The sequence below is a fragment of the Halichondria panicea genome, chromosome 1 (genome assembly GCF_963675165.1).
Source record: "Halichondria panicea chromosome 1, odHalPani1.1, whole genome shotgun sequence".
Lineage (NCBI taxonomy): Eukaryota > Metazoa > Porifera > Demospongiae > Suberitida > Halichondriidae > Halichondria > Halichondria panicea.
Window position 1 is genome coordinate 6,372,072 of NC_087377.1, and position 15,833 is coordinate 6,387,904.

At 46.1% G+C, this 15,833-nt stretch overlaps 2 protein-coding genes and 1 long non-coding RNA gene across 4 annotated transcripts; 1 reads left to right on the forward strand and 2 right to left on the reverse strand.

Moving 5' to 3' along the window:
* The first annotated feature begins 60 nt into the window (after positions 1-60).
* On the forward strand, positions 61-3,365 carry LOC135342447 (uncharacterized). Its single transcript, XR_010396882.1, has 2 exons — positions 61-151; positions 3,247-3,365. It is a non-coding gene; the product is annotated as an uncharacterized LOC135342447 (long non-coding RNA).
* LOC135342430 (uncharacterized) lies at positions 1,789-9,729 on the reverse strand. 2 transcript variants are annotated; one of them, XM_064539170.1, is made up of 18 exons: positions 9,447-9,729; positions 7,579-7,854; positions 7,255-7,509; positions 6,913-7,185; positions 6,704-6,829; positions 6,523-6,648; positions 6,263-6,388; positions 6,051-6,182; positions 5,793-5,984; positions 5,402-5,728; positions 5,215-5,349; positions 4,756-4,977; positions 4,467-4,667; positions 4,288-4,410; positions 4,106-4,225; positions 3,843-3,974; positions 2,146-2,412; positions 1,789-2,081 (listed from the first exon to the last, which is right to left on the reverse strand). In XM_064539170.1, the coding sequence occupies exons 1-18, from the start codon at positions 9,712-9,714 to the stop codon at positions 1,966-1,968; spliced, it is 3,417 nt and encodes a 1,138-aa protein (XP_064395240.1). In that variant the 5' UTR covers positions 9,715-9,729; the 3' UTR covers positions 1,789-1,965. The 2 variants fall into 2 exon arrangements, with proteins under 2 accessions (XP_064395240.1, XP_064395232.1); XM_064539162.1 differs by having other exon boundaries at positions 6,704-6,832.
* A 27-nt stretch (positions 9,730-9,756) lies between these two features.
* On the reverse strand, positions 9,757-15,175 carry LOC135352435 (obscurin-like). Its single transcript, XM_064551618.1, has 16 exons — positions 14,908-15,175; positions 14,569-14,838; positions 14,258-14,419; positions 14,046-14,168; positions 13,594-13,863; positions 13,270-13,524; positions 12,931-13,200; positions 12,626-12,787; positions 12,414-12,536; positions 11,962-12,231; positions 11,638-11,892; positions 11,299-11,568; positions 10,988-11,149; positions 10,776-10,898; positions 10,139-10,408; positions 9,757-10,046 (listed from the first exon to the last, which is right to left on the reverse strand). The coding sequence occupies exons 1-16, from the start codon at positions 15,173-15,175 to the stop codon at positions 9,757-9,759; spliced, it is 3,543 nt and encodes a 1,180-aa protein (XP_064407688.1).
* Between the last annotated feature and the right edge of the window lie 658 nt (positions 15,176-15,833).

The window sequence follows — 15,833 nt, forward strand, 5'->3', positions numbered from 1 at the left end:
CTGACACATGCGCAGTAGACTGATCATTAATAATTACAACTAATACAAGCAGTGGTGATGATTATTACCTGTATCCACTGAGTGATGGACGCCGTGCGCCATCCCCATCATAATAGAGTATGCCATCATCCGGTTACTTCCGCATTAGCAGGTAATTTTCGTGAGTTCTTTCAACAGTGGCGATTTTGGTGAGTAAAAAAATTCGTTTGCTGCATATGTACATGTAGAGTCTCTTGCCCATTCCGGATCCGGTACGCCTAGGTTTTTCGTGGTGTTCCATTGGGAGGGGTCAGCTGCCATGAAATATTTCCCCCGATTTCCCCCACAAGTAGGGTTAATGGGTGCATGGGGTCTTGATTATACGTGCAGCTTTATTTTATAATTTAGAGGCAAACACTTGCAAGTTCTGCAAGCAAGTTATTATATACACTGTCTGCGCATGCATCAATTGCCCCTACTGTATAATTATACACCATAAATTAATAGCTTCTTCAACACAGCCTCAGACATTGACAGCTAACGGCTCCATGTGCCACAATGGAGAATAGTGTATTGTTCCAATTTAAAGTGTCGATTATCTACTTGGCAATAGAGTATGATTATTAAATTATATATAGTTATAGCGAAAACTGACAAAATTATGTACATGCATAAACAGGGTCCAAGTTACACCATTCTCAGGGTATCATACAGGGGAAAGGGGGGATATCCCCCTCTGGCTCCAATCCCCCCCCCCTAAGATTTGCATTCAGGTACAGTGGAACCCCTCTATAATGGACACCTTTGGGGAACAATGTTTTGGCCTTTATACAGAGGTGGTCTTTGTTGAGAGGTTGTTTTGTACACAACTGTTCATTTGGGACCGGGGTGCCTGGCTGTTATATAGCAACTGGCCTTTATTCGGAGGTGGTTGTTAACAGGGGTTCCACTGTAATTAGTAGTATGACTGAGTGTCCATATAGCTGGCAATGTTAAGGGTATTGAAATAACAGTAGACCTTTTTTAAGCAACATTAATCTTCTGGTTACTTTTCAAAAGCATACCTTATTTCCTCCCTCTATACTTTGAAATCCTGTATGACACCCTAGCTGATTCTCCATCGAGTTTCATTGGCATAATTATGGAGCTGTTCTCTGAGCTAGCTAGGCTGTGCTGAATAATTATTATGGTTTATAGTGTAACCATGCATAGCAACTTGCAAGACTATAGTGCTGAGCATATTTACTGATAACGTATTACTAGAATATTTTGCCGAGCATTAAACGCGAACTTTGCGAGGGTTAATTGAACAATAAAATCGCAACACCTAAATTAGTACTGGTAAATACACACGATCCTTGCCAAAACGCAATAGTTTAGATCGCAAAGGGTAAATTTGTCTGCTGATTTGGCCCATTTGCAACTAAGGTTTTTCACCCGCAACATATGCTAGTAATATACGGTACAGTATATTCCGGCTCTCTGAAGTATACGCGCATACGGCCACATCGATACCGGCCATTGGTTTGGCACGGATTGAAATGCTCCCCTTCAGACAGTTTCTGAATTCTGTTATTTATAGGTAGTATTACCAGCATAATTCTTATCCAAAAAATGCGCGCCGTTATTCGAACATGCGGTTGTCAAGGCAGTAATTGCACGTCGTTATTAACGATGTGCAATTACTGCCTTGACGACGTGCAATTACTGATACGCGATTAATCACTGTACGAATCACAGTGAATAATAGGACAACATGCGATTATATAATCTATACCAACCCCTGACATGTACACCCAATGGGGGTACGAAAGTTACATAATATACTTATGTCTCTGAGTCAAAGTCACAAATTATAAGGCTAAGGGAAAAAAATAATTATTATGTGTTGCTACTCAGCATAATTTTTATTGTCTCCTTTGCTACAATTATAACAGCATAGTCATTCTAACTATAATTAGTACCGGTATTAAATTAAAGGGTTACTCAGATGATCGTAAATTGCATAGTGTTCGCTCTGTATTGACGTTCACAGCCCAAAGGTATCACCTTGAAGTGGTGCCGTCCCTGGGTTAGGCCTTGGATGGTGTATGGACTCGCACCTGAGGGTTCAAAATAATTATATAAAGTTGCTTACTCGTTATATAACTATCGATCTGCACTTACAGTTGTAAATTATTTCTGAGTGATCCAGAACACATTTATAGCCAGTGACCACTCCAGTGCTGTAGAATTCCACTGTGGCATTGTTACCATTGATAGTCAGGGCACGATTCTGACTTCCAGTCACACAGAAGACATTATCACCATGCACCCATATCCTGTTTCGAACAATTGTACGGCCATCTAGTGGTCTTGCAGGGTCTCTAGCAATCACACGGAGTGTGTAGTCACCATGAGGAATACCTGACCTCTCAAAGACCCCAGAGGAACCTGAAGAATAAAAACGTCGGGTTTATACATGATACAACTAGACCCTGCGCATTACGTGGCACTAATTATAGCCTACTTTGTGGCCAAATCAAAAAATATGTTTACACTACAGATGTGAGGATATAGGATATTTTAACTTCACAAAATTGGCTTGTGTGGGGCTTCAGTCACATTACAAGCAGTGGGAAATCCTGCAGAGTTTGCAATGCGATCAATGTAAAAAGAAGTATAGAAGCTGCTTTTAGCTAACTTATGTTCGTTCTAGAATGAACTACATGGGCTAACTACATAAGTAGAACAGGTGAATAACTGTAAATGGCTAAAAACAATTCTAACACTCTGAGCAAATTAAGGGGGGGTTCCTTTGCTCCCTTGGATTCCCCCTGGATCTGCCACTCATAACTATGGGCTCAAGCTGTACAGCAATACACGCCTTGCCCTCGAACTCACAAGCTGTACAGCCCTCGTGCATGAACGAGTGCTGCAAGCTGCCTCTTGCCATGTTTTTCCTTCGCTCAAAAACAGTGTACGTTATAGTTATAGTTTGCTTTGTCTCTGTAGGGGGTTTCGAGGATACAAACTTTTTCGCGGAATGACCGTTAAAAAGGTTTTCACGGATTTAATTTTCGCAGAATAGCAGCCTTTCTGCAGCATGCATGCATGCGATATTAAATTTGTGAGGTATAAAATTAATGTTCGCGGTACATGCTTGATCAGCGAAAACCGCGAACATTTATACCCTCGAAATATACACGCTATACGATATAATTATAATGTTACGTTATTATTGTTGATTGCAATATTGTTGACAATGAATGAAATGAATTCCAATAGGAGAGGAGCTTAATGGAAACAGAAGTCTATCTGATGGCTTGATCTTCAAGGATAGAAGCAACTGCTGTTATTGTATTTAAGTATTTTGCATTTCCTGTCAATCAATAATTATTAACAAAGGGGTTTAAGTATAATTATTAGAGAAATAGTTGTGTATCTACAGTAGCATTTAGTGTTTCGTGGCTTACCAGGACCTCCGAAGGATGACACATCCACGTGGATGCGCAGAAAAAGGGGTGTATCCGCAATATGTTAAAGTTCGCAATGGCTGCTGCAACTCGGGCAGTACGTACAAGCTTTGCAGCTCTTTTATGACTCTTGTATCTAACCACAAGCTAGCGCAGATGATGCTACGAAAGATTCTGAAGAGACTGCAACAGCCTTCGTTGTAAGTAAAATTAGCCATAACTTAACAGGGTTTAGTTTGCAAATCCAAGAGAATCTGGCCTATAGAAGCTGTTAGTTTTCGTCACGTTGCAACTGTTGAGCAGTTATGGCTGGAATACACACACACACACACAGTCAGTTAGTCAGCTTTACTGTATCGCTCGTGCGGCTATGCCTCGAGGCATAGTAATATCTGAATGTTAACTCACAATCCTCCTTGTAGATATCAAGGTGAGTCAAGTGGCATTCGAATGTGACATTTGGTCTGTTTGCTTGGAATCGGGCAAGGAGTCTGTCAACGTTCACAACAGGGGTGTCACCATGGAAATACACTTCCAATTCTAGGGAGAAAAAAAAGAATCATAGACTAATTAATGTATAGGGATGATTATGGCGATTGATGGTGGCAGACCCTATAATTACATCTGTTCCAGTTTCGCACTTTCAATATAATCTAGATCGACATACATACGTTGTACTGTAAATGACGTTCCTCCAATGTTTTCCTGTCGTCCTTGCACAACTCTAAAAATTATGACATCATGCCTTCCGGTAGGTACTTCTGACGTGGGAATTGTATATGGGAACGTGCCTGTTGAAGGCCGGGAAACAACAAATGAGTGGAATTCAAAAGCTAAAAACAATTTTACTCACAAGGTTCAGCGGGTAAAAAGTCCAAAGAACAGAATATATCTCCATTGTCAGGCTGACCATCGATACCTTTACACGACACTATTGCAGCGTTTTCAGTCACACGACTGCTACACTCAATTGAATCTAATTATTATGGTGATTTGAAAATAAGAGTATCATATACATTAGTACATACTAACCATTATCCTCAATTGTTACTAGAATGATGTCATTCAGAAATTGAATCCTATTGTAGTCACGGGGATCGATCAACTGTCGCTCTAGGTCGAGTAAGGCTATGAATCCTTCTGTCAGTTCTGCACTAGAATCGTCAATGATAGCGGGTGCAAAGTGGCCAGGAATAATGCCTGATTGCGATACAGTTGCATTGAAGTCATCAGCTGCAAGAGAAGCAATTATTTAAATTGCAATCAATATAATTATAGATTGTATATCTACTGGGGATAAGCACACAGATAAAAATCTTACCACTTGCTGCACGGGGTCTTGCGGGGAAGATCTTGTCTAGGTTCCGGTTACGAGACTGAGCCTCAAACTCGTCATACGTAAGATATGTTATTCTGTAAGGCAGTGGCCTAAAGCTTGGTCCTTGAACATTAACCACTGCACCCTGAGGTGAATCATCAGTTTCTTGTATATTAAGCACTCGTGTGCCAGTCTGTCCAAGCACACCAAATTCAATAATCAGACCTGTGTAATACAGAGAAGGTGATAAATCTCTGTGACTATGCACTTATACACACTAATTGTAATGTTGTGTAGACCTTATTACAAGGCTTGTAGTCTACCTGAAAATAAATGAATTCATGCAACAATACATAAATATAATTATACAGAATAGGCTATAATTATAACAGCAACCCCTGAAGACAAACCAAATGCAATATAAAGTCCATGCAGGTACAAGTGTTGTACTATGGTGCTCACGAGGTAAAGAATCCACAGTTTGTCCATCAAAGTCTATGTCTGTTATTATTTCAATTCCTGCACTCCTAACCACGATAGTCAGTGTGTGACGACCAGGTAAGTATTCCAATTGGTTGACAACCAACGGTAAATTGCCTGGAATTGGTCATAGATTACGATCAAGTGATGTAAAATTTCTTAAACTTACATGGCTCAGGAGTAGCTCCATCAAATAAACAAGTTATCTCATCAAACACAAAGTTGCCGTCACAGTCCACAAGAATACTTGCAACAGACTGATTTTGGGTGCATGTGAACTGAACATCTTGTAATCTCCCGAGCGCCACATCAGAGTCTATGTCCACTTGTCCTTGGTCTCTTGGGTCCAGCTGTGTCTCGTCCACACTCAGAATGAATACCAAACACTCCTCTTCCTCATCCAAATTATCAATAGAAGACGAGAACAGAATGGATATTTGACCACTGCCTAGTGGTGGGAGTGAGACCGTTCTTGGACTGGCTCCAATCAAATCATCTACAGCAATAGCCATAGCAAAATATAATTTCAAAATCTGTGAAGTACATATGAAGTGGCGTACCCAAAGTAATTGAAGCAGTAGGAATGTCACTGAATAGAGCACTGAGATCTCCAGGATAGTCAGAGCAGGGCAGAGGTGTCACTTCCACAGGAATAGAACCATAACTGAACCCTCTGCCATCTACCATTAGGAATATGGATTGTCCTTCAGCTAAGATGCGCAAATCCCTGGTTTTAAAACCAACCACAGCTCCTGTGGAAAAGCGAAGTTTTTAAGAATGCTAATGCAATGATAGAATACATAATTTATCATACTTACGTGGACGAACACGGCCAGTGAAGTTATACTCAAAGATCCCGACAAGTCCATTTACGTCAGTGTACTCGATAATCAACACACGAGGTCCAGGAGAGTCAGTGAAAATGTTAATTGTTATGGAATTTATATCACCTGCATATGAAAATTGAGTATACCGATTAATTTAGTAGAGGTTACTATAATTATACATATATACTGTAGGCACAACTCACAAGGCTCTATTGCAGGGCTTCCATCATCAAATGTACAGTTAGAACTTTGCACAAAACCATCACAGCTTAAAATAATTTCATTGGATCTACCAGCATCAGCAATCTCCACGCAGTCGACTGGAGGAGCTATAGGATGTCGGCATCACAGTATAATATCAGGTATATAACTCATGAGAATTCCAGTTAAACATTGCATCATAGGCTACAAATACATTCAAATAATTATGACAAAAAGCATTGACTGTCACACTGTACTGCACCTTGAACAGCAAAAGAGACATCACTTGATGAGACCTGCCCACCAGGACTCATAGCAGTGATTCTGTACGAAAAGGATCCAGGATCTAGTCTGTCAATTGGGAAGGGAAACCTTGGACCAGGACCGCCTGCAATAATAATTGTACTAGATAAACCAAGAACATTCACATAAATTTATCTCACAAATAGTTGGAGGTTGATTATTTAGGGAGCAGGAATAGACGAGAGAGATGATGCCATCAAGTGAAGAAGAACATTCAGCAGAGAAAAAGTCAGCAGAGATATCACAATTGAGTCGTAAAAGTGGCTCTACTATAAGGGAAGAATTATCATCATTAACAGTAAAAAAAAAACATGAACGCAACCTAAAACCAACAGTCAGTATGACTAACCAAAATTGAGAGAGGCTACATCTGAATCGATAATTCTTCCACTGGGTGATGTAACTCGCACTCTATAGCCTCCAGCGTCTTTAGGGCCGGTGTTAATAACTCGTAAGGTGGACGTGGTGGCTCCTTCAATCGCCCCATCACTGTTGAAAAGAGATTCTCCATCAGGACCAAACCACTGGTAGCTCAATCCTTCACCAGAGGCTCCCACGGTGAATGTAGCAGTTCCACCCGCTTCTGCATTCACATCGCTCGGTTGTACGTCAATTGCAGGACCTGTACACAAAGACGAGTAAAGCATGGACATGCCCGCCACACATGCAGACACAAATCAGATGAACTCACCGACGGAAAGTGAGACAGTGTCAGAATCGACAATTCCTCCATTGACAGTTGTAATTCGCACTCTATAGTCGCCAGCGTCATCTGGTCCAGCATTGGTAATCCGTAAAGTGGATGCGGTGGCTCCTTCGATCTCTCCATCAGGACCAAACCACTGGTAGCTCAGTCCCTCTCCGGTTGCCACCACACTGAGCGTGGCATTCCCACCCCGCTCAACGTCCACATTCTCTGGTTGGGTCCCAATCACGGGGGCTTCGCCTGAAACCGACATGCACACGAATAATAATACCTGAGCCGAACAAATACGCATGTTTCAATTAATCTCACCGATAGACAGGGTTGCAGCATCAGAGATGACTGATCCCGCACTGTTGGTCACAACGACTGTGTAGTCTCCAGCATCGCCAGACTCAACATTGATGATTTGCAGGGTGGATGAATTGGATCCTTCGATGTCTCCGTCAACGTCAGTGAGAGCGTCCCCGCCAGGACCAAACCACTGGTAGCTCAACAGTCCTTCACCAGAGGCTTCCACGGTGAATGTGGCAGTCCCACCTGCTTCCGCAGCATTCACATCGCTCGGCTGTACGTCAATTGCAGGACCTGTACACAAAGGCAAGTAAAGCATGAACATGCACGCCCGCCACACAGACACAAACTGAGCCGTAAGAATATAGGCATGTTTCAAATCTCACCAATAGACAGACTTGCAGCATCAGAGGTGACTGATCCCGCACTGTTGGTCACAACGACCGTGTAGTCTCCCGCATCGCCAGGCTCAGCGTTGAAAACTGTCAACGTTCCTGAAGTGGACCCCTCAATCTCTCCGTCACTGTCAGTCAGAGCCACTCCGCCAGGACCAAACCACTGGTAGGTCAGTCCTGCACCAGAGGCCTCCACGGTGAATGAGGCACTTCCGCCTTGCTCGACACCCACACTCTCTGGTTGGGTCTCAATTTCAGGGGCTACATAGAGTGAGTAGTGAAACGATCAGCACTGAACTCAGCATTGCTTGTTTGGCACAAACAATGGAAGGGATTCACCACCGAGTCGACCATAATCAACTGGACCGCTCACCCACTTTTTAGAGGCTCAACGTGCTATGCTGCTATCAGCGGTGCACACACATGCAGTTACGTTGAGGAGGATCGAGTTTAGTTTACACTCTATAATTGTAGTTTACACGGCCATGACGTACGTACTACGATAAACACAAACAAGGGGAACGACACTTTCACCATAATATACTAAAAAGTTTAACGCATGCTGCCCACACGCACTCAATTCGGTACGAACTCAAGAAACGGCTCGGCCAGGGTGAATATACATTTACCTGCGGTTGTGATTGTAATGGTTGACGTGAAACCAGCTCCATCCGCTGGATCGGTTGCACTGATGACAATGGTCTGGCTTCCTGAAGCTCCAGCGACAAACACAAAGAACGGGAATTGTCCACCTGCATGCAAACAGAAACAATGCGTCAATCACACGAGACCAACAAACGATGGATGAATTAAGGCATGCAGCAGAGACACCAAAACTCACATCCTTCTGTTACTGATGAATCATTGAAGCTGCACTCAAAGTCCAAGCCGTCGAGGTCCCTACTTGACGTGCAGCTCACACTCACTTGCTGAGACTCAGCGAGGAACTCGGCACTGCAGTTCAGGATCAGAGGAGCAAGTGTGGGACCTTGGGTAGGTTGAGCTGCATGTGTGGAATGGGGAACGTTTGACTAGCACACACTGACTATTATTATATCTTTCCGAAAACCACACGTATAATTACACATGCACTAGCAAGAATAATTATAATTGCACTTGAACCGGAAAAATAGGCATGTTTCAATCTCTCACCAATAGACAGAGTTGCAGCATCAGAGACGACTGATCCCGCACTGTTGGTCACAACGACTGTGTAATCTCCAGCATCGCCAGACTCAGCATTGATAATTTGCAGGGTGGATGAATTGGATCCTTCGATGTCTCCGTCGACGTCAGTGAGAGCGTTCCCGCCAGGACCAAACCACTGGTAGCTCAATCCTTCACCAGAGGCTTCCACGGTGAGTGTGGCAGTTCCACCCGCTTCTGCATTCACATCGCTCGGTTGTACGTCAATTGCAGGACCTGTACACAAAGACGAGTAAAGCATGGACATGCCCGCCACACATGCAGACACAAATCAGACGAACTCACCGACGGAAAGTGAGACAGTGTCAGAATCGACAATTCCTCCATTGACAGTTGTAATTCGCACTCTATAGTCGCCAGCGTCATCTGGTCCAGCATTGGTAATCCGTAAAGTGGATGCGGTGGCTCCTTTGATCTCTCCATCAGGACCAAACCACTGGTAGCTCAGTCCCTCTCCGGTTGCCACCACACTGAGCGTGGCATTCCCACCCCGCTCAACGTCCACATTCTCTGGTTGGGTCCCAATCACGGGGGCTTCGCCTGAAACCGACATGCACACGAGTAATAATACCTGAGCCGAACAAATACGCATGTTTCAATTAATCTCACCGATAGACAGGGTTGCAGCATCAGAGATGACTGATCCCGCACTGTTGGTCACAACGACTGTGTAGTCTCCAGCATCGCCAGACTCAACATTGATGATTTGCAGGGTGGATGAATTGGATCCTTCGATGTCTCCGTCAACGTCAGTGAGAGCGTCCCCGCCAGGACCAAACCACTGGTAGCTCAACAGTCCTTCACCAGAGGCTTCCACGGTGAATGTGGCAGTCCCACCCGCTTCCGCAGCATTCACATCGCTCGGCTGTACGTCAATTGCAGGACCTGTACACAAAGGCAAGTAAAGCATGAACATGCACGCCCGCCACACAGACACAAACTGAGCCGTAAGAATATAGGCATGTTTCAAATCTCACCAATAGACAGACTTGCAGCATCAGAGGTGACTGATCCCGCACTGTTGGTCACAACGACCGTGTAGTCTCCCGCATCGCCAGGCTCAGCGTTGAAAACTGTCAACGTTCCTGAAGTGGACCCCTCAATCTCTCCGTCACTGTCAGTCAGAGCCACTCCGCCAGGACCAAACCACTGGTAGGTCAGTCCTGCACCAGAGGCCTCCACGGTGAATGAGGCACTTCCGCCTTGCTCGACACCCACACTCTCTGGTTGGGTCTCAATTTCAGGGGCTACATAGAGTGAGTAGTGAAACGATCAGCACTGAACTCAGCATTGCTTGTTTGGCACGAACAATGGAAGGGATTCACCACCGAGTCGACCATAATCAACTGGACCGCTCACCCACTTTTTAGAGGCTCAACGTGCTATGCTGCTATCAGCGGTGCACACACATGCAGTTACGTTGAGGAGGATCGAGCTTAGTTTACACTCTATAATTGTAGTTTACACGGCCATGACGTAGTACTACGATAAACACAAACAAGGGGAACGACACTTTCACCATAATATACTAAAAAGTTTAACGCATGCTGCCCACACGCACTCAATTCGGTACGAACTCAAGAAACGGCTCGGCCAGGGTGAATATACATTTACCTGTGGTTGTGATTGTAATGGTTGACGTGAAACCAGCTCCATCCGCTGGATCGGTTGCACTGATGACAATGGTCTGGCTTCCTGAAGCTCCAGCGACAGACACAAAGAACGGGAATTGTCCACCTGCATGCAAACAGAAACAATGCGTCAATCACACGAGACCAACAAACGATGGATGAATTAAGGCATGCAGCAGAGACACCAAAACTCACATCCTTCTGTTACTGATGAATCATTGAAGCTGCACTCAAAGTCCAAGCCGTCGAGGTCCCTACTTGACGTGCAGCTCACACTCACTTGCTGAGACTCAGCGAGGAACTCGGCACTGCAGTTCAGGATCAGAGGAGCAAGTGTGGGACCTTGGGTAGGTTGAGCTGCATGTGTGGAATGGGGAACGTTTGACTAGCACACACTGACTATTATTATATCCTTCCGAAAACCACACGTATAATTACACATGCACTAGCAAGAATAATTATAATTGCACTTGAACCGGAAAAATAGGCATGTTTCAATCTCTCACCAATAGACAGAGTTGCAGCATCAGAGACGACTGATCCCGCACTGTTGGTCACAACGACTGTGTAATCTCCAGCATCGCCAGACTTAGCATTGATAATTTGCAGGGTGGATGAATTGGATCCTTCGATGTCTCCGTCGACGTCAGTGAGAGCGTTCCCGCCAGGACCAAACCACTGGTAGCTCAATCCTTCACCAGAGGCTTCCACGGTGAGTGTGGCAGTTCCACCCGCTTCCGCATTCACATCGCTCGGTTGTACGTCAATTGCAGGACCTGTACACAAAGACGAGTAAAGCATGGACATGCCCGCCACACATGCAGACACAAATCAGATGAACTCACCGACGGAAAGTGAGACAGTGTCAGAATCGACAATTCCTCCATTGACAGTTGTAATTCGCACTCTATAGTCGCCAGCGTCATCTGGTCCAGCATTGGTAATCCGTAAAGTGGATGCGGTGGCTCCTTCGATCTCTCCATCAGGACCAAACCACTGGTAGCTCAGTCCCTCTCCGGTTGCCACCACACTGAGCGTGGCATTCCCACCCCGCTCAACGTCCACATTCTCTGGTTGGGTCCCAATCACGGGGGCTTCGCCTGAAACCGACATGCACACGAGTAATAATACCTGAGCCGAACAAATACGCATGTTTCAATTAATCTCACCGATAGACAGGGTTGCAGCATCAGAGGTGACTGATCCCGCACTGTTGGTCACAACGACCGTGTAGTCTCCCGCATCGCCAGGCTCAGCGTTGAAAACTGTCAACGTTCCTGAAGTGGACCCCTCAATCTCTCCGTCACTGTCAGTCAGAGCCACTCCGCCAGGACCAAACCACTGGTAGGTCAGTCCTGCACCAGAGGCCTCCACGGTGAATGAGGCACTTCCGCCTTGCTCGACACCCACACTCTCTGGTTGGGTCTCAATTTCAGGGGCTACATAGAGTGAGTAGTGAAACGATCAGCACTGAACTCAGCATTGCTTGTTTGGCACGAACAATGGAAGGGATTCACCACCGAGTCGACCATAATCAACTAAGTTTAACGCATGCTGCCCACACGCACTCAATTCGGTACGAACTCAAGAAACGGCTCGGCCAGGGTGAATATACATTTACCTGTGGTTGTGATTGTAATGGTTGACGTGAAACCAGCTCCATCCGCTGGATCGGTTGCACTGATAACAATGGTCTGGCTTCCTGAAGCTCCAGCGACAGACACAAAGAACGGGAATTGTCCACCTGCATGCAAACAGAAACAATGCGTCAATCACACGAGACCAACAAACGATGGATGAATTAAGGCATGCAGCAGAGACACCAAAACTCACATCCTTCTGTTACTGATGAATCATTGAAGCTGCACTCAAAGTCCAAGCCGTCGAGGTCCCTACTTGACGTGCAGCTCACACTCACTTGCCGAGACTCAGCGAGGAACTCGGCACTGCAGTTCAGGATCAGAGGAGCAAGTGTGGGACCTTGGGTAGGTTGAGCTGTGGAATGGGGAACGTTTGACTAGCACACACTGACTATTATTATATCCTTCCGAAAACCACACGTATAATTACACATGCACTAGCAAGAATAATTATAATTGCACTTGAACCGGAAAAATAGGCATGTTTCAATCTCTCACCAATAGACAGAGTTGCAGCATCAGAGACGACTGATCCCGCACTGTTGGTCACAACGACTGTGTAATCTCCAGCATCGCCAGACTCAGCATTGATAATTTGCAGGGTGGATGAATTGGATCCTTCGATGTCTCCGTCGACGTCAGTGAGAGCGTTCCCGCCAGGACCAAACCACTGGTAGCTCAATCCTTCACCAGAGGCTTCCACGGTGAGTGTGGCAGTTCCACCCGCTTCCGCATTCACATCGCTCGGTTGTACGTCAATTGCAGGACCTGTACACAAAGACGAGTAAAGCATGGACATGCCCGCCACACATGCAGACACAAATCAGATGAACTCACCGACGGAAAGTGAGACAGTGTCAGAATCGACAATTCCTCCATTGACAGTTGTAATTCGCACTCTATAGTCGCCAGCGTCATCTGGTCCAGCATTGGTAATCCGTAAAGTGGATGCGGTGGCTCCTTCGATCTCTCCATCAGGACCAAACCACTGGTAGCTCAGTCCCTCTCCGGTTGCCACCACACTGAGCGTGGCATTCCCACCCCGCTCAACGTCCACATTCTCTGGTTGGGTCCCAATCACGGGGGCTTCGCCTGAAACCGACATGCACACGAGTAATAATACCTGAGCCGAACAAATACGCATGTTTCAATTAATCTCACCGATAGACAGGGTTGCAGCATCAGAGGTGACTGATCCCGCACTGTTGGTCACAACGACCGTGTAGTCTCCCGCATCGCCAGGCTCAGCGTTGAAAACTGTCAACGTTCCTGAAGTGGACCCCTCAATCTCTCCGTCACTGTCAGTCAGAGCCACTCCGCCAGGACCAAACCACTGGTAGGTCAGTCCTGCACCAGAGGCCTCCACGGTGAATGAGGCACTTCCGCCTTGCTCGACACCCACACTCTCTGGTTGGGTCTCAATTTCAGGGGCTACATAGAGTGAGTAGTGAAACGATCAGCACTGAACTCAGCATTGCTTGTTTGGCACGAACAATGGAAGGGATTCACCACCGAGTCGACCATAATCAACTAAGCTTAACGCATGCTGCCCACACGCACTCAATTCGGTACGAACTCAAGAAACGGCTCGGCCAGGGTGAATATACATTTACCTGTGGTTGTGATTGTAATGGTTGACGTGAAACCAGCTCCATCCGCTGGATCGGTTGCACTGATGACAATGGTCTGGCTTCCTGAAGCTCCAGCGACAGACACAAAGAACGGGAATTGTCCACCTGCATGCAAACAGAAACAATGCGTCAATCACACGAGACCAACAAACGATGGATGAATTAAGGCATGCAGCAGAGACACCAAAACTCACATCCTTCTGTTACTGATGAATCATTGAAGCTGCACTCAAAGTCCAAGCCGTCGAGGTCCCTACTTGACGTGCAGCTCACACTCACTTGCTGAGACTCAGCGAGGAACTCGGTACTGCAGTTCAGGATCAGAGGAGCAAGTGTGGGACCTTGGGTAGGTTGAGCTGCATGTGTGGAATGGGGAACGTTTGACTAGCACACACTGACTATTATTATATCCTTCCGAAAACCACACGTATAATTACACATGCACTAGCAAGAATAATTATAATTGCACTTGAACCGGAAAAATAGGCATGTTTCAATCTCTCACCAATAGACAGAGTTGCAGCATCAGAGACGACTGATCCCGCACTGTTGGTCACAACGACTGTGTAATCTCCAGCATCGCCAGACTCAACATTGATAATTTGCAGGGTGGATGAATTGGATCCTTCGATGTCTCCGTCGACGTCAGTGAGAGCGTTCCCGCCAGGACCAAACCACTGGTAGCTCAATCCTTCACCAGAGGCTTCCACGGTGAGTGTGGCAGTTCCACCCGCTTCCGCATTCACATCGCTCGGTTGTACGTCAATTGCAGGACCTGTACACAAAGACGAGTAAAGCATGGACATGCCCGCCACACATGCAGACACAAATCAGATGAACTCACCGACGGAAAGTGAGACAGTGTCAGAATCGACAATTCCTCCATTGACAGTTGTAATTCGCACTCTATAGTCGCCAGCGTCATCTGGTCCAGCATTGGTAATCCGTAAAGTGGATGCGGTGGCTCCTTCGATCTCTCCATCAGGACCAAACCACTGGTAGCTCAGTCCCTCTCCGGTTGCCACCACACTGAGCATGGCATTCCCACCCCGCTCAACGTCCACATTCTCTGGTTGGGTCCCAATCACGGGGGCTTCGCCTGAAACCGACATGCACACGAGTAATAATACCTGAGCCGAACAAATACGCATGTTTCAATTAATCTCACCGATAGACAGGGTTGCAGCATCAGAGATGACTGATCCCGCACTGTTGGTCACAACGACTGTGTAGTCTCCAGCATCGCCAGACTCAACATTGATGATTTGCAGGGTGGATGAATTGGATCCTTCGATGTCTCCGTCAACGTCAGTGAGAGCGTCCCCGCCAGGACCAAACCACTGGTAGCTCAACAGTCCTTCACCAGAGGCTTCCACGGTGAATGTGGCAGTCCCACCCGCTTCCGCAGCATTCACATCGCTCGGCTGTACGTCAATTGCAGGACCTGTACACAAAGGCAAGTAAAGCATGAACATGCACGCCCGCCACACAGACACAAACTGAGCCGTAAGAATATAGGCATGTTTCAAATCTCACCAATAGACAGACTTGCAGCATCAGAGGTGACTGATCCCGCACTGTTGGTCACAACGACCGTGTAGTCTCCCGCATCGCCAGGCTCAGCGTTGAAAACTGTCAACGTTCCTGAAGTGGACCCCTCAATCTCTCCGTCACTGTCAGTCAGAGCCACTCCGCCAGGACCAAACCACTGGTAGGTCAGTCCTGCACCAGAGGCCTCCACGGTGAATGAGGCACTTCCGCCTTGCTCGA

Excerpts from the sequence above, each read along its gene's own strand:
- LOC135342430 (XM_064539162.1), bottom strand. The coding sequence starts at position 9,714 with ATGTCGGTTTCAGGCGAAGCCCCCGTGATTGGGACCCAACCAGAGAAT. Across the intron at positions 6,833-6,912 it reads TGTAGCCTCTCTCAATTTTG|TAGAGCCACTTTTACGACTC; the intron begins GTTAGTCATACT and ends CTTCCCTTATAG. Across the intron at positions 3,975-4,105 it reads AACGTCATTTACAGTACAAC|AATTGGAAGTGTATTTCCAT; the intron begins GTATGTATGTCG and ends TTTTCTCCCTAG.
- LOC135352435 (XM_064551618.1), bottom strand. The coding sequence starts at position 15,175 with ATGTCGGTTTCAGGCGAAGCCCCCGTGATTGGGACCCAACCAGAGAAT. Across the intron at positions 13,525-13,593 it reads TGCTGCAACCCTGTCTATCG|GCGAAGCCCCCGTGATTGGG; the intron begins GTGAGATTAATT and ends TGTCGGTTTCAG. Across the intron at positions 11,893-11,961 it reads TGCTGCAACCCTGTCTATCG|GCGAAGCCCCCGTGATTGGG; the intron begins GTGAGATTAATT and ends TGTCGGTTTCAG.